Here is a 27,098-nt window from a genome sequence, read left to right as displayed (position 1 = left end):
TCAGCCAAAACCCTGGACACAGCTAACGGAGAAACAGCACAGACAGGCTCGGTGGCTGCGGGAGGTCCCACAGCGAGGGAGAAGACTCTCCGGACCCGGTGACCGGGCCCCTGGGGGCCGCAGCGAGGCGCCGGCGGGCGCGGGTAGTCCCGCGGGCGGCCGCACGGAGGCAGCACTGGCCCGCCCGAGAGCCCCGTCCCGGCGTGCCCCGCGCCTCCGCCAAGGCCTTGGAGGCGGGACTTCCGGTGTGCGGCTCAGTCTAAGCGCTGCTGCTGGAAGCGAGGTTTGCGGGGGCCGGGCGCCAGCTCTGCGAGCAGGTGAGGAGCGACGGGGGAGGGCCGAGGGGCGGGGGGCGGCTGGTGAGGAGCGGCGGGGGTCGGCGGGGTCCGCCGCGGGGCTTATCATCACCGGGGCCCAGCGGGCGCCGTCGGGGTCAGAGCGTGCGGGGCGCCCCGACGCGCGGGGGCCCCTGGGCCGGGACCGCGCCGCCGTCCTGGAGGCCTCCTTCCCGCTGCCCGAGGAGGTAGTGGCCCCGCGCCCAGCCGGAGCTGCTGTCGGTTCTGCAGACCGGCTGGCTTCAAGCCGAGCTGGGTTATAAACACTTTGCATTTCAGCTTTGTGCTGCTGCGCGAGCTGGGGACGCTCCGATTGGCGGCGGCCCTGTTTGTCGCAGTGGAGGCCCCCGTCGCCTGCAGCGGGGAGAGGCCTTGCACGGGCGGGAGGAGGCTGCTCCTGAGTGGTTTGGGCTCCTGGGTCTGTGCTTCTGTTCCCCTGGCGTTTCCCCTGCCGCCCACTTATTCTTCCACCTTCGACCCCTTTTTAGACTTTCCACATCCTTGTTCCTAAGAAAAGAGGTCCCTGTTTTTTCAGCAAGGGTTTGTTCAGTGTCAGACAGCCCTGAAGGCTAGGTGCTGTGCTAGATGCTGGGGCTACAGCAGGTCCAGGGGGCTTCCTCCCAGGGCTTTGAGCCCTGCTACCTGGTCAGCGTGTATTTCAGTGCTCGCTTGCCCAGTACCCTGTGCGTCCAGGTCTGTGCCGCGGGCAAGCGGCTGCACCTAGGGTCCATGGGCCTCATTCTTGTCCTCTAGTGACTTTGCCACCACGCCCTCCTTTTAACGCACTGGGTGGCCAGCTCACTCATGGCTTCGTGGCAGTTGGACTGTTTTGGTGTCCATCACTCTCCTGCCCTGTGCTGGTCGCAGACTCAGGGCGGCTGACAGAGCAAAAGCGGGAGTTCACGGGGCACAGGTGGGTGTCAGGTCGGTCCCAGGGCTCCCCGGGCCCGGCCTCTCGCCTGGTGCCTGCTTTGGTCAATCCCCTGCAGGGCTGCGCGTCTGAGGGCCGGTGGGATTCCTGCACCCCCTTGGCTTATAAGATAACGTATTTTGCAGGCGGGCAGACGTCATGGATATAGATGCTGAAAGAGTCAGAATATCGAAGGAGATCAGGGAGTTGGAAAGGATTCTGGATCCCGGCTCTTCGAGTATCAACGTGGACATCTCGGAGTCAAGTCTCGACTCGGATTCTGATGCAGGTCAGTGTGTACGCTCCTTGGTCAGAGCGGCCGTGTCTGCCCTCGGGCTCCGGTCGGCCACAGTGTGCTGTGGTGCTGGACAGCGTGTTACCCCCCCCGTCAGCCCCTGGCCCCGCTGGCTGCGTGCGAGCGCCCTGCCCCGTGGTGCAGCCGGCTGTCCTGGGAAGAGGGGCCGTGTTGCCCTCCTCGGCAGTCGGAAGGTTCCAGGGCTGAGCTCGGCCCCGTGCTTGAACAGCCACCACCGCTGAGACCCCGTGGATCTCTTCCCTGGGCTCAGGCAGCTGCCCTCTGTCCGAGGACCCTGCTGCCAGGGCTCTTGTTCTGTCCACTCCGCGTGCTTTCCTGGGCCCTGAGTGTCCCTCCCCGCAGCTCTGGCTGGAGGCCTGCCTGCAGTGGCTGAGCCGTCCAGGGCCCCGGCCTGCTCAGCCCACTCAGGCCCAGCTGCAGCTCTGAGACCGAGCCTCTCACGGTTCCCAGCTACACCAGGGCCTTCCCTCACTTGGCATCGGGGCCTCTGTGCCTGTCCTGTCCCCTCCTCTGAGTGGCTTCACTTCCCCCAGGGCAGAGCTGTCTCCTGTGAAGCCTGCCCTGGTTGTCCCCGCCGTCATGGTCCCTGCGTGCCCGGCGGTGCTCCGCGTTGGGCTGGCGTCGTCTCTCTCTGGCTGACCCTGCCCTAGGCCTAGTGCCCGCTTCACACAGTCGATGGGCAGTGCTCGGCCACTGGGCACGGGCGGGGAGGGGCAGGTCCACGCAGCACAGGTCCCACCCTCCGGACCTCCCCGGCCTCCGCCCCTCTCTTGTCTGCCTGGGAGATGCGCCGCGTGCCGCGCTGGCCGTCGGTCTCCTCGGCGCCTGTGGCGGCCCATCACCAGCCGCCGTCTCCGTCGTAGTTAACTGACACATGTGCTTGCGCTCCTGCAGATTCGCTGCCCGACGAGGACTCGGACGCCGCTGGCCCACTGCCCTCGGTAACTTCTGGCCTGAGATGACTGTGCCGCTGAGGCAGGCACACCACCCTGCCAGGGGCTCCGGGGAGGGGGGTGTCCTGAACTCGTCTTGGTTTTTCTGCATCTTTAAGGTAACACGTGTGTGTTAGTAAAGAGGAAACACCCCGAAGTACCATCGGAAGTAAGGTTGCCCCTGGATAGACCGCTCTTAACAGCCGGGCGTTCACACCTCTTGCTTCCTCTGAGCTCCTGTTGGCTCCACTGACGTCAGGGGATGTGACCTGACACGCAGGAGGCTGAGCAGGCTGCCTGGGTCCTGCCCCGTATTCACCTCTGCCTCAGTTTCCCAGTCTGTGCCATGGGGGCACTCACAGCACCAGTCAGTGCACACGTACCAGGCCTGGAACAGCGCCTGGCAAGTAAAGCACAAAGGTGGTGCCGGTTTTTAACTGTTTTTTGCTTATGTTGTAATTTTACATTAGTTTGGAAAATTTTTACAGTTGGCTTTTTGTTATTTTCATCAAGTCAATAGAAACAGAATTGCTTCCTGTTTTTAGTAGCTGGGTGGTCCTTCTGATGAGGATTTACGGTAGTTCCATGGTTTTGAGACTCGTCATCTCGAGATAGACATTGGGGCTGGCTCTGTTTTTAGTCTTACAACGCTGCAGCGGCCCCTGTTCCCGCTCACCGCGGCTGCCAGCGAGCCTCTTACAAAGTCCAAGTTTTACAGAAGTTTTTATCGTAGGAAGTGAAAACTGCTTATTTCATTACACTTCGCCACCTGAAACTTATTCTTAGATAGTACTTTTTTTTCTTTAATTTTAATTTTTTAAATTTATTTTTGGCTGCGTTGGGTCTTTGTTGCTGTGCACGGGCTTTCTCTAGTTGTGGCGAGCGGGGGCTACTCTTCGTTGCAGTGTGCGGGCTTCTCGTTGCAGTGGCTGCTCTTGTTGCAGAGTACAGGCTCTAGGTGTGCGGGCTTCAGTAGTTGTGGCACACGGGCTCAGTAGTTGTGGCTCACAAGCTCTAGAGCACAGGCTCAGTAGTTGTGGCGTACGGGCTTCATTGCTCTGTGGCATGTGGGATCTTCCCGGACCAGGGATCGAACCCTCGTCCCTTGAGTTGGCAGGCAGGTTCTTATCCACTGTGCTGCCAGGGAAGCCCAGAAATTACACATAAATTGAACTGTCTTAAAACTAGGAAATGTGTCTGTGCGCTGTGTGGTCCTCTGTCAGGGTGGTCTCACGCCAGCCCAGCGGCCAGAATGTAGCTCCACTGGGGCCCAGAGGGTGCGGGAGTGTTCCCTTACCTGCAGTTTTCCGCTTGTCACCAGGAAGGAGAAAGGTGGGGGGAGGCCAGCAATGATGAGGATGACCCCAGGGAGAAGGCACTCCCTGAAGACCCAGAGACCTGCCTGCAGCTGAACATGGTCTACCAGGAGGTCATCCGGGAGAAGCTGGCAGAGGTCAGCCTGCTGCTGGCCCGGAACCGGGAGCAGCAGGTAGGACAGGGTCTGGCCCCAAGAAGCCCTGCAGCCAGGCCTCCCGGGACCAGGGCTCTGGGTCCCCTCCTCTCCAAGGGGAGGCACTGCTGCCTGGGCCACAGGTGGCCCCTTGTGTCTGCCACAGGAGGAAGTTATGTGGGAACTGGTGGGGTGCAAGGGCTCCAGGGTGAAGGACAGCAAGACCCTGCCCTCGAGTCTGTATATGGGGCACTTCATGAAGCCCTACTTCAAGGACAAGGTCACCGGAGTGGTGAGTGGTGCAGGCTCTGCTCTCGTCAGGGAGGGTGGGCAGGCTCTGTGGGAAGGGGCTCTCGTCCCCACAGCCTCTGTGGGCGTCGTGGCTTCCCTTGGATTCTTCAAGAGAGTGTTCTCCAGACTCCCTAAATTAAAACTGCCGGGTTCAGGGGTGAAAGTCCAGGTCTCCTCCCCTGGAAGGTGGCAGCTGACCTCGCTGCACAGAGAAGCCCCTGGGGCGTTTCCTGGCGATGTGGCACGTGGGCAGGAGTGTGGAGTCCTAGCAGCAGAGGTGTCCCCGTGGTTGATGGCAGTCCCGCCCCCCTCGTCAGCACTCGTGGAGTCACTGAGCTCACCGTGTGCCACCAGGTGGTGTCCAGAGCCGTTCTCAAGGCAGCGCTCTAGGGCCAGGTGTCCGGGGCCTGGCCTCACACGCGGCCGGGCTGCTCGAGAAGCTGGGGGATGGGGTCCCGAGTCCCGGCGGGGAGCACAGTTGGGTTCCATCCACATCATAACAGGACACTCTCCGACAGGGGCCTCCTGCCAACGAAGACACGCGGGAGAGGGCCGCCCAGGGCATCAAGGCTTTCGAGGAGCTCCTGGTGACCAAGTGTGAGAGCCCAGGCCCAAACCTCAGCACCTGCCCTGCTTGGGCTCGAGGGGCCTTCACCCCACCCTGCCTGTTCCCAGGCCTCCGCACAGGCGTGGGCCACCAGGCTCCTCGGGGCCTTGACCCCTGGGCCTGGTCACTCGAAGCCCTGCTCTTCCCATGCCGGGTGGGGTCCTTGCGGTGACACTGTCGTGAGGGGCAGGCCCAGCCGCCCACCCTGGGCTCGGTCTCTGGTCACTCCCGCCACGTTCCTGAGCTCACAGCCCTGGGGGCCCTGCCCGGGGGTGCACGCTGGGGAGAGTCCCGGGGCGCCCGCCAGCACCTTCGCTTACTCTCCGCGGGCCTGCACAGGGCACAAGGGTCGCTGAGGGGGTCTGACCGAGGCACACGCGTCCTGGGAACAGCACAACCACATCCTTCTCCTTTCTTCTCAGGGAAGACCTGGGAAAAGGTCCTGCTCAGAAAGTCAGTGGTGAGCGACCGCCTGCAGCGTCTGCTCCAGCCCAAGTTACTCAAGTAAGTCTGAACGCGGGGAATGGGAAGCCGCCTGCCCCCGGGTGGGGCCGGTCCAGGCTGGCGGCTTACAATGGCCAGAGGCCCCGTTAGCCGTGCCCCTTGCTCTGCTGGGGTCGCTCCGCTGCAGCGGGAGTGGCACTGCTCCTGAACTTTCTCCCATGTAGGGCAGCCGGGCGTCTAGGGTGGCACGTGAGGGTGGGGCAGTCCTGGTGGCCATGTAAGTCATGTGACTTGGGTGCTCTCTCTGGCCTGGGCCTCAGTTTCCATCCCTGGAAGTGAGGACCATTTGCAAGACATGCGTCCACGTGTGCTGATAGCATGGTGTCTCGTGACCACGTCACAGCACCTAGGGTCGGGCCAGGGGTCCCAGGGGCTGCCCACTGCCTCGCGGCTTGATGTGTGGGTCAGGATCTGTTGTGGTGACAGTTGGGTCGCTCCTTGGGCTGTAGGAGAGCTGGGTTTTCTGCTCGGCCTGTTCTGGAAACGGTTATTTCCGGTAGTGGTAACTGCAGCTCCGGCCTCGGTGCTGGGCGTGAGGGTCAGGATGTCTGGAGGGCCTCACTGTGTGCGGGGCGCAGGGCTGGGAGCGTGGACACAAGCTCTGGGACGTGGGGCGCCGGTAGTGTTGTGTCACCCACATCAGCATTGCCACATTGGCTGCCAGCATGACCGTCGTGACACCCAGCGGGAGGGCCGCTGCTTTCTTTGCGGGCGCGAGGGCCAGGGCAGCTTACAGAGAGTGCGCGGCTCGTCTGCTTCAGCGGGGTTCACCTCTGGACCCCGCGCCGAGTCTGTGCTTCCCGTCGCCGTGCTGCGTGGTGGGGTACGGCGTCGGGGTGACCAGCTCTTCGGGGTGTGTCCCGGATCTGTGGAAAGGCCGAGCTAGCCCCGGAGACCCCCATGTGCCCCCGCGGGGCACAGCAGCACCGTCGGTAACCTTGGTGCCTCTTCCTGCTCCTCAGGCTCGAGTATTTGCAGCAGAAACAGAGCAGCAGCACGAGCGAGGCGGAGAGGCAGATCCTGGAGAAGCAGGCCAGGGAGGCTGAGAAGGAGGTGCGGGACATCAAGTGAGTGGGGTCCTGCCGGGGAGGGTGTCATGCGGGGCGAGCCGAGGGCAGTCCGGCGTGACCCCGTGCCCTGGCCCCTTCCTCCAGTCAGCTGCCCGAGGAGTCCCTGCTGGGGAACAGGCTGGACGACCATGACTGGGAGAAGATCTCCAATGTCAACGTGAGTTGGGGCGGCTCCGTCCCGGGAGCTGGGGTGGGGGTCGGCACCGGGCAGCGAGGCCGAGACCCGCGTGGCCGCCAGACCTGCCGTGACCCTCTCCGGTCAGGTGCGCGTCCACAGCGCGGGGTGGTTTCCGGGGCTCTCCCTGCTGGCGCGTCTCGGGCCCCCCGAGCCCCGCACACAGACCCCTCCGCCTGCAGTTCGAGGGCAGCCGCGGCGCACAGGAGATTCGCAGCTTCTGGCAGAACCTCGAGCACCCGGCCATCAACAAGCAGGAGTGGAGCGCGCGCGAGCTGGGCCAGCTGCAGGCCATCGCGGCCGCGCACGGCCACCTGCACTGGCAAAGGATCGCCGACGAGCTGGGGGTGAGGGCTGGAGGGCCCGGGCGGGGGCGGGGCTGTCCCCTGGAGCTGTGGGAGGTTTCCCTCCTGACGCTTTCGAGGCTGTGGCCCTGGGGGAGGGTGCCCCCTCCACGCGTCCCCAGGTGGAGTTCGGAGGCTCCTCAGACCCCGCTGCTTCTCTGAGAGCTCACGTGCCTTCCACCCACATCCCAGACCAGCCTGAGCTCCGTCCAAATGCCTTCCCTCCCCGAGTTCCCGCCTGTCTCTCTCTAGTTGTTTTGGTGGTTTGAGAAGAACCTTTCCCTGGTTTCTTTTGGGTTCTGTTATCTTTCTTATCTTCTAAGGCGAGAACCGAGTTCTCTCACCTGTGTCTTTAGCGATGGAGGCATTTAAGGCCTGCTTTTCTGAGAACAGCTTGGTATGGAGTGTCTCCTTTGTATCGGATTTGGAGTGGCTGTGATTTCAGTTTTCATGCCCTCTTTGGATCTTAGCTTATGTAGGAATGTGTTTTTTCATTTTTAATTACTGAGGTGTGTTGGAATCCCTTTTGTTATTCTTTAGTTTGAATTTTATGACCTGGGAATGCAGTCTGTAAACATCTCCATTTTTTAAATTTCTCACTTTTGTGGCCAGGCACGTGGTTGCAGCAGACCAAAGCCGCTCAGAAACAAAAGCGTGCCCTCTGCCCTGAGAGTCTGGGTTTCCGTATAAGCCTATTAAATGGAGCTTATTATATTGTTGAATTTTGCTCTCTGAAAGAATTGTATTGACGGAACTCGGATGAAGCCTGACATAACTGTTAAAAAGTCGATTTGTCCTCGTGTCGCCCACAGCTTTGCTGTATACGTTTAGCTGCTGTGCGACTTGGTACACTAGCTTTTATTTGCTTGGTAAATGAGGCTTTAGAAGAATCATTCTACGTGCTGAGTCCTAACCACTGGACTGCCAGAGAATTCCCTTTATGTCTTTAGTTCCTTAGTGTTTTTCTTTTTTAAGACTTTTTTTGTGTATCTTGGCCGCACCGTGCGGCTTGCGGGATCTTAGTTCCCCGACCAGGGATTGAACCCGTGCCCCTGCAGTGAAAGCGCGGAGCCCTAACTGCTGGACCGCCAGGGAATCCCCAGACCGTTTTTTAGAGCTGCTTAAGGTTCACAGCAAAATGGGGAGGACGGTACAGAGGTCTTTCGTGCACCTTTGCCTCCGCACGTGCACAGCCTCCCCTGTCATGAACGTCACTCACCAGGTGGCATGTTTTTTTACCAAGGACAGATCTACGTTGACGTGTCGTGATCCCCCATGGTTTACGTTGGGGTTTGCACATTCTGCGGGTTTCAGCGGAAGTACAATGACACGTACCCACCATTATTGTCTAGTACAGGAGGGTTTCACTGCCCTACGAGTCCTCCGTGCTCCACCTATGCACCCTTCCTCCCCCACCCCCTGGCAACCACCGTTCAGTTTACCGTTTCAATAGTTTTGCCTTTTCCAGAATGTCATGTGTTTGTAATCATGCAACATGTGGCCTTTTCAGATTGGCTTCTCTTACTTATGGACATGCATTTAAGATTCCTCTGTGTCTTTTCATGGCTTGGTGGCTCATTTCTTGTTCACGCTGAATAATATTGCATTGTCGGGATGGACCAGAGTTTTTCATTCGCCTGCTGAAGGGCATCTTGGGTGCTTCCAGGACTTGTCAGTTATGAATAAAACTGCTGTAAGCATCCATGTGCAGGTTTTTGGGTGGACAGAAGTTTTCACCTCCTTTGGGTAAATACCAAGGAGCACGATTGCTGGATCATTATGTTTAGCTTTGTAAGCAACCGCCACGCTGTCTTCCAACATGGCTGCACCACCTGCGTCCCCACCAGCCACGGACAAGGGTTCCTGCAGCCCCACACCCCCACCAGCATCTGGTGTTGTCAGGGGTCCACATCTTGCCCATTCTGATAGGGACGTAGTGGGGCCTCACCTTAATTTTCATTTCCCTGGTGACTCACGACATGGTGCTTCTCCTCACGTGCTTGCTCGCTATCCGTGTATCGTCTTTGGTGACGTGTCTGTTGGTCCATTTATCATTCAGGTAGTTCATTTTCTGATTGTTGAGTTTTAAGAGTGCCTTGTGTGTTTTGGATATCAGTCCTTGTCAGATGTGTCTTTTGCAAACATTTTTTCCCAGTCTGTGGCTTGTCTTCTAATTCCCTTGACATCGTCTTTCATCGAGCAGAAGTTTATAACTTTAATGACGTCCAGCTTACGAGTTCTTTCTTCAGTGGGTCGTGCTTTTCGTGTCGCGTCTCCAAAGGCCTCACCACCTGCACACCTCAACTAAATGGACTGCAGGAGGTTGCCCACCCTGTGCTCTGTAACCAGAGAGCTTGCTCTGGGAAAGAAGACAGTTCACACCGCCTTAATTGGCTCTTGGAAAACCCCTTCCCCGTAGGAGATGAGTGAGGGGGCAGATTTGGGCAAAAGTGTTCGCGGCGGGGACTGGGGGCTGTGTGCTCAGCTGGAACTCTGGTGAAAGCCGGGGGCCCGTCGCCTTGGAGCTCTCCTTGCGAGGGTGTCCCAGACGCAGATGCCACACCAGGGACCGTCCAGAACCCCAACCCCCAGCCCCCTGCATGGGCGACGCTCGGCCACCCCTGATGGAGGCTTTGCAGAGACTGCCTCAGGGCTCCAGGGTCCGCGCCACGGTGCCGGCACATGCCTTGCAGGAAACCTTCGCGCGTAGACTTGGCTGATCTGAGGCCGCTGTTGGGAATTTGAGTTCACAGTATGGTTTTGGTGTCACATAAATGGGGAGCTCTGACGGCTTGTGGACGTACTTGCTTTCATAAGCCAGTGTTGGGGACCCTCTTTAGTGGGCCCGAGCCTTCTGTCGGGGGCACTCTCCACTGTCCCCCAGGGGCCTGGCAGGAGTGCAGCCTTGGCTCGCAGTTGGGCATCCCCCGTGCGTGGCGAGTTCCAGTAACCCCCCCCCCCCCCCCCCCCCCGCCCCGCTCTGTGCTTTGGCCCCGGCAGACCTGCCGCAGTGCCTTCCAGTGCCTGCAGAAGTACCAGCAGCACAGCCCGGCCCTGAAGCGCAAGGAGTGGACGGAGGAGGAGGACCGCGTGCTCACCCGACTTGTGCAGGAGATGCGCGTCGGCAGCCACATCCCCTACCGGAGGAGTGAGTCCCGTGCCCGGGAGGGCGGAGGCCCCGGCCGTGCCCTAGTCATAGCTGTGCGAGCTGGCGGGGCGGAGCGGGGGTCATGTCGTCCCGGGCGGCCGGGAAGCGTGGCACCCACAGAGCCCCTCTGTCCCCAGTCGTCTACTACATGGAGGGGAGGGACTCCATGCAGCTCATCTACCGCTGGACCAAGAGCCTGGACCCCAGCCTGAAGAAGGGTCTCTGGGCCCCAGAGGAAGACGCGGTACGCTTGCAGGACCCAGGGGAGCTGGAGCCTGGAGTTTAAAACTGAACTGGGCCTGGGGAGGTCGTGACTGTGGCAGCAGAGGGACCGTTTGTGCGCTCCTCTCTCTGCAGAAGTTGCTTCGGGCAGTTGCCAAGTACGGGGAGCAGGGTTGGTTTAAAATCCGGGAAGAGGTGCCAGGTAGGAGCGATGCCCAGTGCCGAGATCGGTGAGTCGGACAGCGCTGGGCAAGGGAAGGCCTTGCTGGGGTTCCTTCCGTGTGGGCCGCGGGCCGGGCTGGGAGGCTGGCCCGGGATCATTGCTGGTGGAGGAGGAGGCCGTGGCCTTGGGGCCTAGGCGCACCAGGGCTCACCTGCTCAGGAAGCAGGGCGGCCTCTTTTTGAGACCAGGCTTGTGTACAGGCTCAGCTGGACATCCTTTGAGATCCCCTGGTTGGCAGGTTCCCTGAGCCCCGTGATCTGAATTCCTCTCCCAGATCTCTGGTGGCAGGGTTCCTGGCAGGCAGCTTCAGCTTCGTCCTTTTCTTGGCTCGCTTTTTTTTTTCTTTTTTCTTTTTAACAGCTTTATTCTGTAATTCACATATAATCCGTTCATTTAAAGTGTACAGTTCTGTGGGTTTCGTTGTGTTTATTGAGCTGTGCAGCCATCATCAACAGTCAATTCTAGAACGTTTTGGTCACCCCACAAAGAAACGCTGTTCCCTACCAAAAAACAGCAGTTCAAGAGTGGGCAGAGGGGGCTTCCCTGGTGGCGCAGTGGTTAAGAATCCGCCTGCCAGTGCAGGGGACACGGGTTCGAGCCCTGGTCCAGGAAGATCCCACATGCCGTGGAGCAACGAAGCCCGTGCGCCACAACTACTGAGCTAGCGCTCTAGAGCCCACGAGCCACAACTGCTGAAGCCCACGCGCCTAGAGTCTGTGTTCCGCAACAAAGAGAAGCCACCGCAGTGAGAAGCCCACACACCACAACAAAGAGTAGCCCCCACTCGCCGCAACTAGAGAAAGCCCGTGTGCAGCAACGAAGACCCAACGCAGCCAATAGATAAATAAATAAATTTATTTTTTAAGAAGTGGGCAAAGGACCTGAATAGACGTTTCTCGAAAGAAGACTTGCAAATGGCCATTAAGCACATGAAAAAATGCCAACACGATTAGTCATTATAGGAATACAAGCCAAAACCACAGCAGGATACCACCTCACACACCTGAGGACGGTTAATGTTTATAGATAATAGGAAATAACAAGTGTTGGGGAGGGTGTGGAAAAATTAGAACCCTTGTGCACTGGTGGTGGGATCGTAAAACGTATAAAATGGTGCAGCCACTTGGGAGAACAGCGTGGAGCTTCCTCAGAAAGATAGAGCGAGAAGTACCACATTACCTAGCAATTCCACCCAGTGCCCAAAAGAATTGAAATCAGGGGCTCAAACAGAAATTTGTACGCCCGTGTTCGTGGCAGCACTCTTCACAGCAACCAAAAGGTGGAAACAACCCGAGTGTCCATCAGCAGATGAGCGGATAAACGAAATGCGCTTCTAATGTAGGGACACTGGAATGCTATTCAGCCTTAGAAGTGAGGGGTATTCTGATGGGTGTTACAGCATGGGTGAACCGTGGAAACGTGAACGTTTGTGTACAAGTGTTTGTGTGGATATACATACTCGTTTCTCTCAGCTACACCTACGAGTGCAATTGTTAGGTCCCATGGTGATTCTGCTTAACTTTCGAGGAATGACTATTCTCCAGAGTGGCTGTACCCTTTTCCATTCCCACCGGCAGTGTAGGAGGCTCCCAGTCTTCTACATCCTCACTAACACTTACTACCTGTGGTTCGAGCCATCCTAGTGGGAGTGAAGTGGCATCTCCCTGTGATTTTGGTTTGCGTTTCCTGAAGACTGATGGTGTTGAGTGGCTCTCCTGTGTTTGGCCATTTGTGTGTCTTCTCTGAAGAAACACCTATTTCTGTCCTTTGCCCATTTTTAAAATTGAGTTATAAGGGTTCTTTATGTATTCCAGATACAAGTCTCTTAGCAGATCCGTGATTTGCAAATACCCTGTCCCAGTCTGTGGGTTGTCTTTTCACTTTCTTGACGGTGACCTTTGAAGCACACAAGTTTCTTGTCTTGCTGAAGTCCAGTTTGCCTGTGCCCTGGGTGTCATAGCTTAGAAACCACTGCAGATGCCAGGGCGGCAGCAGGAGGCCATCTTGGCTTCTAAAACGTCCCTTTGTTTTTATGTTGCTTTCAGGTATCTCAGAAGGTTACATTTTGGCTTGAAAAAGGGACGATGGAATTCCAAAGAAGAGGAAAAGTTAATTGAATTAATAGAAAAATATGGTGTCGGTAAGTTCTCATTTTTGGTTTTGGTTTTTCAGTTTCACACATACTCCGTAGTGATTTTAACATTTGCGTGTGTCGGGGTGACCGTGGTGAGTCTAGTAACCACCTGTCCCCGTACAAAGTTACTATAACGTCATTGACCATGTTTCTTCTACCGTGTAGAGCGTCCCCTGGCTTATTTATTTGGTAGCTGGAGATTTCTCCTTCCTAATTCCCTTCACCTGTTTGTCCTCACCCCTCACCCCTCCCCTCTGGCAACCACCCATTTGTTCTCTGCATCTGCGAGCCTGGCGTCTGTCTGTTTTGTGCGTTAGACCCCGTGCACGAGTGCAGTCACACTTCCTCTGACTCATTCCACTTGACCTAACACCCTCTAGGTCCATCCGTGTTGTTGCCAATAGCAAGATTTCTGTTTTTTCCTTTCGTGGCCGAGCAGTGTTCCATCGTATGTACAGACACTACATTTTCATTATCGTTGTCTGTCCAGTCATCTATCGATAGACGCTTCGGTTGCTTCCGTATATTGGCTGTTGTAAATAGTGCTGCTGTGAACATGTGGGTGTTAGCTCTTCTTTAAATGTTTTGGAGAATTCACCTGTGGAGCCATCTGGTCCTGGACTTCTGTTTGTTGAGAGTTTTGTTTTATTTATTTTTTTATTTTTCTTTACTGGTTCAATTTTATTACTGGTAATCAGTCTGTTCACACTGTCTGTTTTTTCCTGACTCGTTCTTAGGTGACTGTGCTTTTCTAGGCGTTTATCCATTTCTTCTAGATCGTCTAGTTTTTCGGTGTATAATTTTTTGTGATAATCTTACATGATCCTTTATATTTCTGTGGTGTCGGTTGTAACTTCTCCTTTCCACTTCTGACTTTATGGATTTGGGCCCCCTCTTTTTCTTGATGAGTCTGGCTAAAGGTTTCCCAATTTCGTTTATCTTTTCAAGGAACCAGCACTTAACTTTCATTGACTGTTTTCTGTTATTTTTTTAATCTCTGTTTCATTTATTTCCACTCTAATCTTTATTATTTTTTTCCTTCTGCTAACTTTGAGCTTTGTTCTTCATTTTCTGGTTCCTCTAGGTGTAAAGTTAGATTTTTTACGTGAGGTTTTTCTTGTTTCCTGACATAGGCTTGTATTGGTATAAACTTCCCTCGTAGGACTGCTTTTGCTGCATCCCATAGATTATGGATCTTTGTTTCTATCTTCATTTGTTTCCAGGTATTTATTTCCTCTTTGATTTCTTCAGTGACCCATTGGTTGTTTAGTGGCAGATTGTTTAGCTTCCACATGTTTGTGTTTTTGAATATTTACTTTGGCTGTGCTGGGTCTTAGTTGCGGCACGCAGGATCTTTTTAGTTGCGGCACGCGGAATCTTTAGTTGCAGCACGCGAGCTCTTAGTTGTGACGTGTATGTGGGATCTAGTTCCCTGACCAGGGGTGGAACCCCAGCCCCCTGCATTGGGAGCGTGGAGTCTTAGCCACTGGACCACCAGGGAAGTCCCTCTTGTAGTTGATTTCTAGTCTCATGCTATTGTGGTCAGCAAAGATGCTCGATATGATTTTACTCTTAAATTTATTGAGACTTGTTTGCGGCCTAGTATGTGGTCTATCCTGGAGAATGTTCCATGTGCACTTGAGAAGAATGTGTATCCTGTTTGGGGGTGACATGTTCTGTATATATCTATTAATTCCGTCTGGTCTCACGTGTCATTTAAGGCCAGTGCTTCCTTACTGATTTTTTTTTCTGTCCATTGATGTGAGCGGGATGTTAAAAGTCCCCTACTACTATTAGGTTACTGTCAGTTTCATTTTGCTTAATTCTCTCTATCTGTTTCTGTGTGTTAGGTCAGTTAGGTTTCCCGATCTTGGAGAAGTGGCCGTATGTAGGAGACATTCTATGGGCCCAGCAGTGCAGTCTTCTCTGGTCACCAGAGCTCTGTGTTCTAGGGGTGCCCCTACATGGGCTTTGTGGGCCCTTCTGTTGTGTCAGGGTCAACTACTGTGGTGCTGGTCGGCAGGGCCGGCCCTGGTACAATGGCTGTGGGCCTGCTGCAGGGCAGGGTAGGCTTCCTGCGTGGTTGGCTGCACATCCGGGGTGGGGGAGCGGTGCTTGGAGCAGGGCTTCTGGCGGGTGGGGCCATGTCCCCAGAGCTAATAGGCTAGAGGGAGGATTCCAGAATGGCGCCCACCAGCACTGGTGTTACTGCAGTGGACCTGGCTCCCCCAAATGGCTGCCACCAGCGTCTCCATCCCCAGGGGGAGCTCCATTTACCTCCTGCCTCTCTGGGAGGCTCTCCACCATCGGCAAGCATATCTGACCCAGGCTCCTTGCAAACCGCTGTCTCACGTAAGATTCTGAGTGCACCCTTTAAGAGCGGAGTCTCTTGGGCTTCCCTGGTGGCGCAGTGGTTGGGAGTCTGCTGGCCGATGCAGGGGACACGGGTTTGTGCCCCGGTCTGGGAAGATCCCACATGCCGTGGAGCGGCTGGGCCCGTGAGCCATGGCCGCTGAGCCTGCGCGTCCGGAGCCTGTGCTCCGCAGCGGGAGAGGCCACAACAGTGAGAGGCCCATGTACCGCAAAAAAAAAGGGAGCTGAGTCTCTGTGTCCCATAGCCCTCTGGCTCTCCCAAGCGTATACCCTGCTGGCTTTCAAACCCAAATATTCTAGGGGCTTGTCTTCCTGGTGCAGGACCCCCAGGATTGGGAGCCCAGTGTGGGGCTCAGACCCTACGCTCCTGGAGAAAGACTTCTGTGATGGTGATGTTCCTCCCGTTTGTGGGCTGCTAACCCGGAGGTGTGCGTCCTGACTGCTCTGCGTCTCTACCCCTCCTCCCCGTCTCGATTTGGTTTCTTCTTTGTGCCTTCGATTGTGGAAAATATCTCGTTAGCCTCCAGGCCGTTCTCACGTGCGGTAACTCTGAGTAGTTGTCCTTCTGGTGTGTCCGCGGGAGGTCAGCTCAGGGTCTCCCTGCTCCGTGGTCTTGGCATCTCTGGTGTGTTCTTGATGCATTTGCTGTCCGAGGGCTTCTCACAGCTTTGAGTTCATGGTGGAGTTTTGCAGATACCACTGGAGGCCTGTGGTTTGCTCTCATCCCAGGCTGCCTCCCTGGTCATCAGCTCTTCTGCCCCTTTTTTTTTTAATATTTTGGCCACGCCATGCAGCTTGTGGGATATTAGTTTCCCGACCAAAGACCGCACCTCGGTGTGAGAGCGCAGAGTCCTAACCACTGGACCAGCAGGGAATTCCCGTTCTGCCCCATTGTTCATCATCTCAGCAGGTGGTGGTGGTTTTTTCATTTTACAAACTAATTCATGTTCATTATAGGAAATTTAGAAGCAGAGATGTATGAAAAGAAGAAAAGGAACGTAACTCATTTCCTGTCTCCAGAGGTGGCCGCCATCTGCTGGCGTGCACTTGCTGGGTACTTCCCTGTGCAGGTGGCTTTCCTAGGAAGAGCCAGCTTATTTAAGTTGAGTCATTCCACTTTTAATTGAGCAGCTATTTTTTGCTTTATGATGTGTCATTATGTTATCTGTTACTAATGTTTCTCTACGTCTGTACACGTTCTGCGTCCTAGCGTTATTTCCAGTAATCGTGATATATTTCCCTGGATAACAGTAGACAGGTTATTCTACCACTTTTCTGTTAATGGACGTTTAAGTTGCTTCTCATTTTCTGTTACGGGGGTGGAACGAGCTGAGGGTTCAGTGGCTCAGTCTTTGCTTATATTTGTTAATATCTCCTTAGAGGAAATCCTTAGATGTAGCATTGCCAGGTTTGAGGGTTCTGTCCCACGCAGTCAGACTGCCCCGTAGAAGCAATGCCCCACCAGCACTGTCTGGCAGAAAACACCAAATAATTTGAAGCGTCCGGTTTAGAAGCCTGGACTAGCAGATGTTCAAGGGCCGTCTCACATAAACATGGGTGACTTTTTTCTCACGGTTGTGCGTTTGCTAGAACTCCCCTCGGGCTGGCTATCCGTTGAGAGTCAGATACCCATCTTCTCACGGAGCCGCTCGGGTGTGGGAGCAGCACGAGGGTTCTGACGGAACACAGTGCGAGTCCGCTAGAGGGGCCGCCAGCGTACGGCGGAGAGGAGCCCTCTTCTCCAAGCTGCTAAGCTTGTGTTGTCCAAACCTGTTCGTAAGAGTAACTTCCGTGTCGTTTTGCTCTTGTAGGTCGCTGGGCAAGAATCGCCTCTGAGCTACCCCATCGGACGGGCTCCCAGTGCCTGAGCAAGTGGAAAATGCTGGTCAGGGTGAGGCCCCGGCCCCCGGGGGCTGGCGCCACTGCAGGCAGGATGAGGGGAGGGCGGCTGGCGGGCGAGGATGGGGGCCTCTGCTTTCCGGCTGTGGCGTCTCTCCTTCCAGGCGGCCGAGGGCAGAGGGAGCTCGGCCTCCGTCCTCAGAGCAGCGGGAGGGCGCTTCCACCCAGCACACCCGGCCCCCTTGGCCCCCTGGAGGCGCACCTACTCGAGGCCTCTCCCCAGAGGCCTGGCCCGCCTGCCCACTGTCCCCCATCGCTGAGCCCCGGGGGTTGGGACCTCTAAGTAGCCCTCCTCCTACAGAAGCGGCAGCGGCGCAGGCGGGGGCGGCGGCCCCCTCGCAAGGTGCGGTGGAGCTCCAGCAGCGGGGACAGCAGCACCGCCAGCAGTGGGGACAGCGGGGACTCGGAGCCAGAGGCAGCGCTGGGGGCCCTGACGGGTGGCCAGGCGCTGCTGCCAACACAGCATGTGGTGCCTGACGTGGACCTGTGGGTTCCTGCCCGGCAGAGCGCCAGGGAGCTGTGGGGAGGGGGGCCCGGGAGCTGGCCAGGACCCTGTGGTGCCTGCCCCCGCCCTCCTGAGGGCTCCGACCCGGCTCAGGGTGGCCGCTGGGAAGCTTGCACCACGGCCTCAGCCCCAGCAGAGCCGGCAGGCCAGGCGCGGGCCGCCTCCGGGACCCAGAGCACCAGCCTGAGAGGCATCAGATGCCCGTGCTCGACGGATGCTCGCCCCTCGAGCTCCACGGGGCCTGCGTGCCAGGTAGGCCATGGGCGGGTGGGAGCTCTCCTGCTTGGGGTCAGCGAGGCTGCGCTCAGGGATGGGGATGGCCTGGGCTCACGCAGCTGTGCCCTGGGTGTGGGAGCAGACGCCTCCTCCCTGCACGTTGCAGTGTGCACTCCTGACCCGTCCACTCGTTCTGGAGAGCTGCCCAGGCAGAAGCTTGCTTCCTGAGGTCGGCCCTCCATTTCCCCCACCTTGTTGCTTGCTTTTTTTTTTTTTTTTTTTTTTTGGCCACACCGCACAGCTGTGGGATCTTAGTTCCCCAACCAAGGATTGAACCCGGGCCCCGGCAGTGAAAGCGCTGAGTCCTAACCACTGGACCTCCCGGAAATCCCCCAGCTTGCTTGCTTTCAAAGCTCCGTGGGAGAGCTGCAGGGACAGGGTGGGTGCTGCCCCGAGCTGTGGGGCGGGAGATGGGCTCAGCGAGGAGGAGCTGTGCCTTCGGTCACCCTGCTTCCAAGGAGGCCCCTGTGGAGGGTCCCACTGTCCGTCTGCTCCGGTCTGACTCAGCCGGTCACATGTGGGCGTATCCGTGGATGTGTTGAGGCCCTGGGCCCAGACACAGCTCTGGCCACGTTTGGGTGGCGTCCACGTTGGGGCGGCTGTTTTGTGCTGGGCGCGGTTGGAAGCCCGCTCTCTGACACCAGGGACAGTGGACGCCACGGCCCCCGTGCCACATGGGATCGTCTCTCCTTGAGTCTGTGACTGCAGGGCCTTAAGCCCCAGGGTTTGTCTCAGGCACGCCGTGTCATCAGCTCAGGGAGCTGCCCGGAGGAACGGGGACTCTCTTAGTCCTGGGTGTGGCCGAGCTGGGCAGCTTCTTGGAGCCAGGCCTTAGGGGCCCCCCTGCCCTCCTCTGAGGTCACCACACTCCAAAGAGTGTTTCCCAGCGGCCCAGGGCGCGGGTGCGGGACGCTTTGGGGTCTGGGCAGGGAGCCGTGCGTGTGCCCAAAAGCAGCAGCCTCCTGTGGTCTGTCAGGGTGGGGACGTCCACTCGGGGCCCCTGGAGATAGCGCTGCAGGCGCTCAGACCGACGTGGCCACTTGGTGCCAGATGCGGCGCCCCAGGCCGCCAAGACCACCCCGATGCCCACCACCCGTCTCGTCTCCCATCCGCACCCTGCTCCGGCACCCAGCAGGAGTGGAGGATGGTGAGGGTAGGCGCGTGGCTGCCCTGCAGCGGAGCCTGGCCAGGAGCCCCAGGGGCCTTTCTCTCCCCACAGAAGGAGCTGAGGCAGCCGCACCTGCGCAGCACCGCCCCGGGGCCCACCCCTGGTGGCGGTGGTGGCAGTGGCAGGGCCAGGCCCTGCGTGCGGCCGCTGTGGCACAGGACCGGGCAGCGGCGCCAGGGACACGCCCTGCAGAGGCGGCTCCTTGAGCACCAGCTTCTGACGGCCGTGAGCCCATGGGTGGGCAAGGTCATCCTGCCACGCACTCCCCGGAGGCCCGCCGTGGCGCACAGTCGAGGTACTGCCTGGGGGCCCCTTCCCTTTGGGAGCCTCCCGTGGGGCCCAGGGGTAGAGTCGGTTGGGGAGGGGGGCTGGAGGGGACCTGCAGGCACATGGAGGTCGCAGCTGCCGTGCCGGGGAGGAGGGATGGGGGAGGGTACCGTCCGCCCAGTGTCGACCTGGGGGGGTGTTTGGTTTTGCCTCTCCCGTTCTGCTTAGCACCTGGTGGCCGGTTCAGGAAGTGACCACTCAGGCCTAAGCGGGAGCATCTTCTCGGGATTCTGAGTGCGTCGGTGCCCGCGTATGGGTCACATTGTCTGGGGGGGGGGGGGGGGACTCTCGGGGCTCAGAAGTGTGTGCCAGCCTGCCAGCAAGGTCCTCGCTCTTCTTTCTGGTTGAACGCGGCGGCAGCTGGGTGTGGGTTCTCTGGGCCCCTCTGCACATGTGCCCTTGTCCCCTTCAGCTGACGGCATCAGGAGGCAGCTGCAGGGCGCCCACCTGGCCAGCACCCCGGTGTTCACCCTCTTCATTCAGGTAAGAAGCCACCGACGCACACCTTTTTTTCTCTTGTGCGTTGCGTTTTTGGTGGAGTTTTGAAGTTTGTGGTGGATTCACTTAAAGTCCAGCTTTTTAAAGTTGTGGATCCTTAAAAATGGCTCTTCCGTGGCCTACACTTCTCAGCGTTCAGCTCAGCGTGGAAGGGGCAGCCATGGGGCGGTGTCCCTGCCGCCGTCAGCTAAACCCTGTGTGGGAGGGGCTGGGCCGTCCCGAGGGGCTGGGTCAGGGCAGGAAGGTGGCGGCACTGAGGCGGCCTGGAGAACCCGAGTCCTGGCTAGGGCCTGAGCCACGTGGCCACAGCCTCAAGGGGCTGTGCGGGCCCAGCCCAGGCCTCTGGGGCGTTGGGTCTGCTCCACGAGAGCAGCTGCGGTCAGCGCTGGCCTGAGTCCCTCCACAGACACCCTCGTGGCCTTGGCCCTGCAGGGGGCGGGGGGCCTCAGGATGGGCAGGAAGGCCTCCTGTCACGTGGTGGTGTGTGTCCACATCCCTCAGTTGTTCCAGATCGACACAGCTGGCTGCATGGAGGTTGTTCGGGAGAGGAAGGCCCGGCCGCCCGCCCTGCTCCAGGCTGGTGCCCGGGACTCGCCACTCCTGCAGGTGAGGAGTGAGGGTGAGGGCCAGGCACGGGCTTCCCTGGTTCCCGCCACCCTTCCCTCCCGTCCCAGCGGCACAGCTTGCCCGGGACAGCTGGCGCCTGTCCAGCTGGGGAGAGAGGCATTTCTGGGTCCCTGCAGGCCGGGGACAGCCCGAGAGGCTCCTGGGAGGCATCTGCCCGTCTCCCGGGGGTGCCCAGGGCCCGGAGGGGCTTTGAGGCGAGTTCAGGGGCTGCAGGGCCTGCGCTGGCGCTCAGGCCGCCTGGTTGCACAGCGTGTGCTCCTCCCGCCTGGCCGTACCTCCCCTGGGTGGAGCGTGGGGGCCACTGGGCGCCCGCTGCCCTGGGCACTGGCCCAGCTGGGGTGGCAGCCTGCTGCCGGTGGCCAAATCCTTGAGTCTTGCAGCTGGGGGCTGTGTCCCTGAGCCCAGCCACCTCGGGAGGAAATGACAGCATAGTGCTGCTGGTCGGAGGACCGGATACGGTCCTGTGGTGGCCCATCCAGGCCACGGAGCCCCGTGCCCTCCTGCCTAGACAGCCAGGTCCCCTGCCTCTCCCTGCAAAGCCCACACAGCCCTGACCCCACCGAGATGAGCTCTCCCAAGGGGGCCTTTGGGTGGAGTCACGTTGGGGGCGGGGCGACAGGCTAGTGGCGGTCTTGGTGGGGGTGGAGAAGCGGGTCCGGGCCCTTGGGAACTTTCCTGAAGCGCTGACTCTGGTTTCTTCTCCAGGTACCCTCGAGTGCCCAGAACACCCCAGGTACTGCCCATCTGCCTCTCCCTTTATCTGGGTGGTTTGTGTTTACTGGGGAAAGGGCCAGAGCTGTTACAGGTTTTGGATTTCAGTGCCTCGTGGTGGGTCCGTTTTTGTTTCTTTGTTGGTTTTTTTTTTTTTCAATTAATTTATTTTTTATTTTTGGCTGCGTTGGGTCTTCGTTGCTGGGCGCGGTCTTTCTCTAGTTGCGGTGAGCAGGGGCTGCTCTTCCTTGCAGTGCACAGGCTTCTCATCGCGGTGGCTTCTCTTGTTGCGGAGCATGGGCTCTAGGCGCGTGGGCTTCAGTTGTGGCACCTGGGCTCAGTAGTTGTGGCTCGTGGGCTCTAGAGCACAGGCTCAGTAGTTGTGGCGCATGGGCTTAGCTGCTCCGCGGCACGTGGGATCTTCCCGGACCAGGGCTCGAACCCGTGTCCCCTGCATTGGCAGGCGGATCCTTAACCTCTGCGCCACCAGGGACGTCCTGTGGTGGGTCCGTTTGAATGCCACCTCAGGGAGGAGGCCTGGCTGGTGGGGCTGGTGGGGCAGCATCTGGTACGGGCCTCTCCTGCTTGTGGCCGTCAGTCTGCCCACACCGGCAGAGTCGGGCGAGGGTCTGGGGTCCTGAGAGGTGGTGTGCAGGGAGGAGGGCAGTGTAGCCAGTAGTCTTCGTCTGGAAGGCGTTTGAGATGTAGGGGTGATGCGCAGGGCCGTCGTGGGCTGGCCTTCCTCCCGGGCCCGCCCTGGTTGGGGCAGGAGCATGGCGGCTCGGGCTGCCGTGCAAGGGGAGGCCCGGGGACGAGCGGCCAGGCTGATGTGCCCCTCTCGGCCCAGATGCCAGGCCCAGCAGCTGCCCACCGTGAGGGCCCTTCCCCTGGGATGCGTCCTATCTCGGGAGCTCATCAGTCAGTGTCCTGTCCTCCCTGCAGGCTGCCTCCTCCAGAGTGTGCCGGCCCGAGGAGCTGCGAAGAAGAGCACCTGCCACACGGGGAGCGGAGGGCCGCAGGCCTGCCACGCGGAGTCCACGCCGCAGGCACCCCCGCCGGCTCCGTCCGGACCCCGGCCCAAGCCCAAAACTGTGTCTGAGCTGCTTCGGGAGAAGCGGCTGCGGGAGGCCCGAGCCAGGAAGGCTGCCCAGGGCCGTGCGGTCCTCCTGCCCCAGGTGCTGGTCTCCTCTCCTGTGGTCTTCCAGCCGCTGGCCCCCCAAGGCCCCCCAGTCTCCGGTGCCGTGCTGTCTGGGCCTGGGGGCCCTGTGGCGGCCGCTTCAAGTGCGTTAGGCTCTTGGGGCTCAGCCGCGAAGGAGAGACCCCTGACATTGCAAGCCTTTGCCCTCGCTCCGGCCTCCACAGGAGCCTCGAAGGCCCCGGCTGCCCCTGCTGCCTCCAGGGTCCCAGGTCTGGGCCCCGGCCAGGTCCCTGTGAGCTGCCGGCCAAGCAGTCTCGGACAGTCTCAGGCCCCTGCCACGTCCCGGAAGCAGGGCGTGCCCGAGGCACCACCCTTTCTCACTGCAGCGCCCAGCCCTGTTCGGCTGCCTGTCCAGCCCCTCAGCCTGACACCAGCTTTGGGCACACACACGGCAGCCAGCACTCCTCTGCCTGTCACCTGGGTGCTCACAGCCCAGGGGCTGCTCTCTGTGCCTGCGCAGGCGATGGTGAGCCTTCCGAGGCCAGCAGGGACTCCTGAGCCTCAAGGGCTATCGGTGACTCTGCTGCCCTCCCCAACTGCGACTCAGGCAGGCCAGGGCCCCAGGCTCCCTGGGCAGGGCCGCCCTTGGCAGCCCCCAACCAACACGGACACAGAATCAGACCCTGCCTCCAGGACAGAGCTCTTGACCCTTCCGGCGCATCCCACATCCCAGAGCCCTGCGGAGGTGGACATGGCCCATGGCCCTGGGGGACACTCCCCTGGAGAGACGTCTGTACCCAGGACGTCCTCCCAGGCTACGCCCCTGGCTGGCGACTCTGAAGCGGAGCCCCCAGGGACCACCTCAGGGCCAGGGGAGCCCAGGAGGCCTTTGGGCCTGGAGGGGCCACCCCCGCCCTGGCGCAGGCCTGAGAAGAGGGCCCTGGACTTGTGCCTCCTCTCCCAGGAGGGCGAGGCAGCTGTGCGGGAGTGGCTGAGGGGGCAGCGGGGGGTGCGTGTGCCCCCCCTGGGCAGCAGGCTGTCCTACCAGCCTCCCACGCTGTGCAGCCTGCGGACGCTGTCTGGCCTCCTGCTCCGCAAGAAGGCCTTGGAGCACAGAGCTGCCTCCCTGGTGCCCAGTGGGGCAGCCGGAGCCCTGCAGGCCTCGCTGGGGCGCGTGCGCGAGCAGCTCCGGGACAGCCCGGCCTACCTGCTGCTGCGGGTGCGCTTCCTGGCGGCCTTCGCCCTCCCCGCGCTCCTGGCCACCCTGTCCCCCCGCGGCGTGCCCACCACCCTGTCAGTAGCCATGAGGTCCAGCCCCGAGAGCGACAGTGATGACAGCAACGCGGGTCAGCCAGAGCTTGTGGCTGGGCAGCCGGGGGACCCAGCCAGCGGTCCGCAGGCGGCCGCCATGCCTGCTCAGGTAGGTGGTTGCAGGTGTGGAGCCCTCGCCCCCTTCCCCATGCCCGTCCGCATCCCCCGGGGCGCCTCACCCCCTGTGGGTGTCGGCCCTCGCCCGGAGCACTGGGGGTGGGAGCAAGGGGAGGTCACGGCAGGGGGGGCAGCGGCTGGTTTCTGCGGAGGAAGAGGCCGCTCTGTGCACCCCACGCACGCGGACTCCGGCGGCAGGAACCTCACTGCCGGCATGGGGGTCCCGCCACCCAGGCCTCATCCACAGGAGTCTCCATGCCCCCCGCGCGTGCATACGCTGACACACACACCCCTGGGGGTCTGTGCGCCTGCACTTTTGGGGGGTCTGTCCAGTTGCCGACTCCAGCACGTCCACGTCCAGAGTTCTCTAAGTTGTGGAAGCAAACCACCGTAACTGTTACCTGACAAGAAACCCGCCGCACACACGTGTGAAGGTGTCCCCTGACCCGTGCACTCAGGGAGCCCCTAGCCCCTGTTGCCTGGGCTGAGCAGGAGAGCCGGGTCGCCTCAGGACAGGGCCCCGAGGTCCCTGGCAGGTGGTGTCCGGCGAGCAGGTGGTGACCCCCCAGAGAATCCCCAGAAGCAGTCCCTCGCCTTCACGCAGGGTGGCCTCGCTGCTGGCCTGGTCGAGCCTGGGGCCACCCTTATGCGTTGCCGGGGCCGGGGAGGCGGGGTTGTCGCTGAGCTGTGCCAGTCCCACCTGCCCGCGGCCCGGCCCGGCCCCCCTCCTTCCCAGGAGCACGGCCTTAGGAGTCCGGGGGGGCTTCTGGACTGAAGCAAAGGCAAAACACTGCTGGGCCCTAAATAGGTGTTGAGGGCAAAAGGCTCGCTGTCCCCCGCAGTGTGTGCAGCCTTCCGTGGTCCTCCATCCCTGCCCGGCCAGCCCAGTTTGGGGGAACCGTGGCATAAGTGGCTGGCTCTAGGGGGGCTGCTCAGAGGGGATTGGAGCCCCCGAGTGAGAGAGGGGTCAGCGGAAAGCCAGAGCCCGCGTGTGACCCCAGGAAGGCAGCAGCTCCTGTCCCATCTCGGCGGGGACAAGTCCAAGGAGCTACCTGTCCCTTGCCGCCACCCCGTCCCCTGCCCATCCTGGCTGGAGAGTCACTCTTGTTCTCCGCCTGGACTTAGTTTCAGGGATCGCCACACCCCGGACAGGCCTCTGCCCCCTCCTGCCCGGACGGTCCCGATGAGCTTGACGTGCTCCAGACACGGCACGCCCGGCATGCCCGGAAGCGGAGGAGGCTGGAGTGAGCGGCAGGGTGAGGGACCCGGGCCCTCCCTCAGCTTTGCGCTGGGCACACGGGGCCTCAGGAGCTCATCTCAGCTTGTTGGCATCACGCGGGGTGGGGTGTGGTATACCCAGGCCACTGCGGGCCGGGTCTCGGAGGCCCTCCCCTCCCTCACTCTCCCCTCTCCCACTGGGTTCCACACCCCAGCCTCTGCTGCTTCCCTCCTGCCGGCCTACGTGTGCCTTGGGGCCTTGGCACTTCTGTCCTCTGTGCTTGGGACTCCTCCCCGTCTGTCTGCAAGGCTTGTCACCCCTCTATCCGGGTCTCTGCTCGGTGGTCAGCTCCTCAGAGACGCCCTCCCCAACCGTCCTAAGGTGGCATCGCTGTCCCAGTGCCCATCTGTCCTCGTGGCACTTGCCCCTCCCTGACACCTGACGTGGTCCATCTGTGTATCTGTCTGTTGTCTTCCCCGGAACATGAGCCCGTAGGGCAAACATAGGGTCCCCAGTGCCCAGACAGCAGGCGCCAAATAGGCCCAGCATGGTCGGTTTTCACACGCCGAGACCCGGGTCGGGGGGGATGTCGCAGAGGCAGGAGCTGGGTCCTCCAGCACAGCGCGGGCTGCACTGTGGGAGGTTCTGGGTCCTGGGCTGGATGGCTAGAGTCAGGAGCAGGAGCTCTGGGGGGGTGGGGGACCGCAGAGGGGATGCCTGGGGTGGGCCTGCTTAGAACCCACTCAGGCTCCAGGGCCAGTCCTCCGCACGGCCCGCTCCGTGGACCGCAGGGGGGCTGCGAGGCCTCACTCCAGCACCCCCTGCCCCATGAGGCAGAGTGCTGTCCCTCTGCGTTCCCATCCGGCTGGGGTCAGGGCCCCCTGCCATCAGGGTGATCTTGTGTTCCAGGACTTCCCAGGGCCGGACAGCCACTGCTGCTGCCGACAGGAGGTGGGGCTCGTGCTGGACCCAGCGAGCCTGCCCACCCCGGGAGGCCGGCACCCAGCCCGCGGCAGAAGGGCTCTGCCAACAGTGGCCGCGTCGTGATGGGCTCGGCTGGTCCCCGAGTGCAAACCATGATATCGGGAGGAATGAAGAAATGTCCTGTTTCTTAATTAAAAGCAAGCCATGCGCTTTTGGTGGTCTCGTCCTGAGGTACTGGGCGGTGTGCAGAGGGACTGGGCCACCCCTGGATGTGTGGGGAGTGCGCCAGCTGGGCCCTGGGGTCCACGGAGCCCCTTCACGCTTGGCCTCTAGGGGCCTGTGGAGGGGGAGAAACAGAGGGTTACCCATCTCACGAGAAACACTTGTGGCTCTGGCCTTCAGGCTGGGGGCTGCTCCAAGCGGAAGGGCAGCCCAGCGCCCACCCGGGTGCCGCCACAGGCATGGGGCGGGCCCACTTCTGCCATCCAGACCACACAGGCTGACCCAGGCGGGTCCCCAGAACCAGCGGCAGCCTGAGTACCCACAGCCCCCACGACAGCCCCGAGCCAGTGCCCTTTTTATCCTGTGCAGGCATTTCTTTGGCAGGAGACCGAATCCCCGCGGCCTCTCCGTCCCTCTGGCCTAAAGGAGCTCGGGTGTGGGGGTTCGGTTACACCTCCGGGACACTGGCTTTCCTGGAGCTTTGTTCTTGCACGCTGCTCCCCTTTGCTTTCACCTTATTAGGGAAATTTTCCAACACAGAGAAATGGGACAAGTGCCCAGCGTGTGTCCTGCTCCCCCAGACAGCAGTCACTTGGGGTCACCTGTCTCCCCTTTGCCCGCACCCAGACACCACACGTCGTGTCGCACAGCCACAGGCTGACTCGCCACGTGGGTGTGTGTGTGTCACTTTGTGCCTCTGGTACTGGACCCACCAGCCCAGGCTCCCTGTGATCTTCTCTGGCCTGTGGGTTGTCTAAGATGATGGTTATTTAATTCCCACTTAGTGATTTTCCACATGTCCTCCTGTTACTGATTTCTAGCTTGATTTTGACATGGTCAGAGAACATAGCGCTGTTATTATTTAATTCATAAACACACCATGAGGAAGACTCCTTCCTTAGCCTCATGTCATGAAACAGGAAACACTGGGTCACGGAGGGCCCGGCACCGGCCCTCTGCCTGCTGGGTGCGCAGAGCCGCAGCTCCTGCCACTCCTGTAGCAGGACTTCCCCCCCAGACCCTCCAGGCCGGGGCAGGATCCCCAGAACACGGCTCCCCCAGGGGCCTGGGGGCCTGCCCACGCCTGGAGGGTCGTGCCTGGAGGGTCGTGCCTGGAGGGTC

The 27,098-nt window shown here is 60.0% G+C and overlaps 1 protein-coding gene across 1 annotated transcript; it reads left to right on the top strand.

Annotated features, from left to right (window-relative positions):
• Window positions 1-239: 239 nt before the first annotated feature.
• Window positions 240-26,895, top strand: SNAPC4 (small nuclear RNA activating complex polypeptide 4). The gene is made up of 23 exons (XM_029203009.1): window positions 240-317; window positions 1,392-1,534; window positions 2,456-2,502; window positions 3,815-3,982; window positions 4,110-4,235; window positions 4,753-4,831; window positions 5,264-5,345; window positions 6,308-6,412; window positions 6,500-6,572; window positions 6,773-6,937; window positions 9,935-10,082; window positions 10,220-10,326; window positions 10,440-10,534; window positions 12,573-12,667; window positions 16,846-16,925; window positions 17,235-17,690; window positions 18,934-19,177; window positions 19,622-19,692; window positions 20,209-20,313; window positions 21,040-21,067; window positions 21,988-23,603; window positions 24,737-24,867; window positions 25,740-26,895. The coding sequence occupies exons 2-22, from the start codon at window positions 1,405-1,407 to the stop codon at window positions 24,857-24,859; spliced, it is 4,143 nt and encodes a 1,380-aa protein (XP_029058842.1). The 5' UTR covers window positions 240-317; window positions 1,392-1,404; the 3' UTR covers window positions 24,860-24,867; window positions 25,740-26,895.
• Window positions 26,896-27,098: the final 203 nt, after the last annotated feature.

This window comes from Monodon monoceros, unplaced genomic scaffold (assembly GCF_005190385.1).
Source record: "Monodon monoceros isolate NGI ecotype Baffin Bay Population unplaced genomic scaffold, NGI_Narwhal_1 Super_Scaffold_5, whole genome shotgun sequence".
Taxonomy (NCBI): domain Eukaryota; kingdom Metazoa; phylum Chordata; class Mammalia; order Artiodactyla; family Monodontidae; genus Monodon; species Monodon monoceros.
The sequence above is the reverse complement of the archived record's forward strand: the minus strand, read 5'-3'. Positions and strand labels throughout refer to the sequence as shown.

Bases quoted from the DNA above. Each gene is read 5' to 3' on its own strand.
- SNAPC4 (XM_029203009.1), top strand. From the start codon at position 1,405: ATGGATATAGATGCTGAAAGAGTCAGAATATCGAAGGAGATCAGGGAG. The intron at 5,346-6,307 runs GTAAGTCTGAAC...CCTGCTCCTCAG, and splicing joins CTCCAGCCCAAGTTACTCAA to GCTCGAGTATTTGCAGCAGA. The intron at 10,535-12,572 runs GTGAGTCGGACA...TGTTGCTTTCAG, and splicing joins GATGCCCAGTGCCGAGATCG to GTATCTCAGAAGGTTACATT.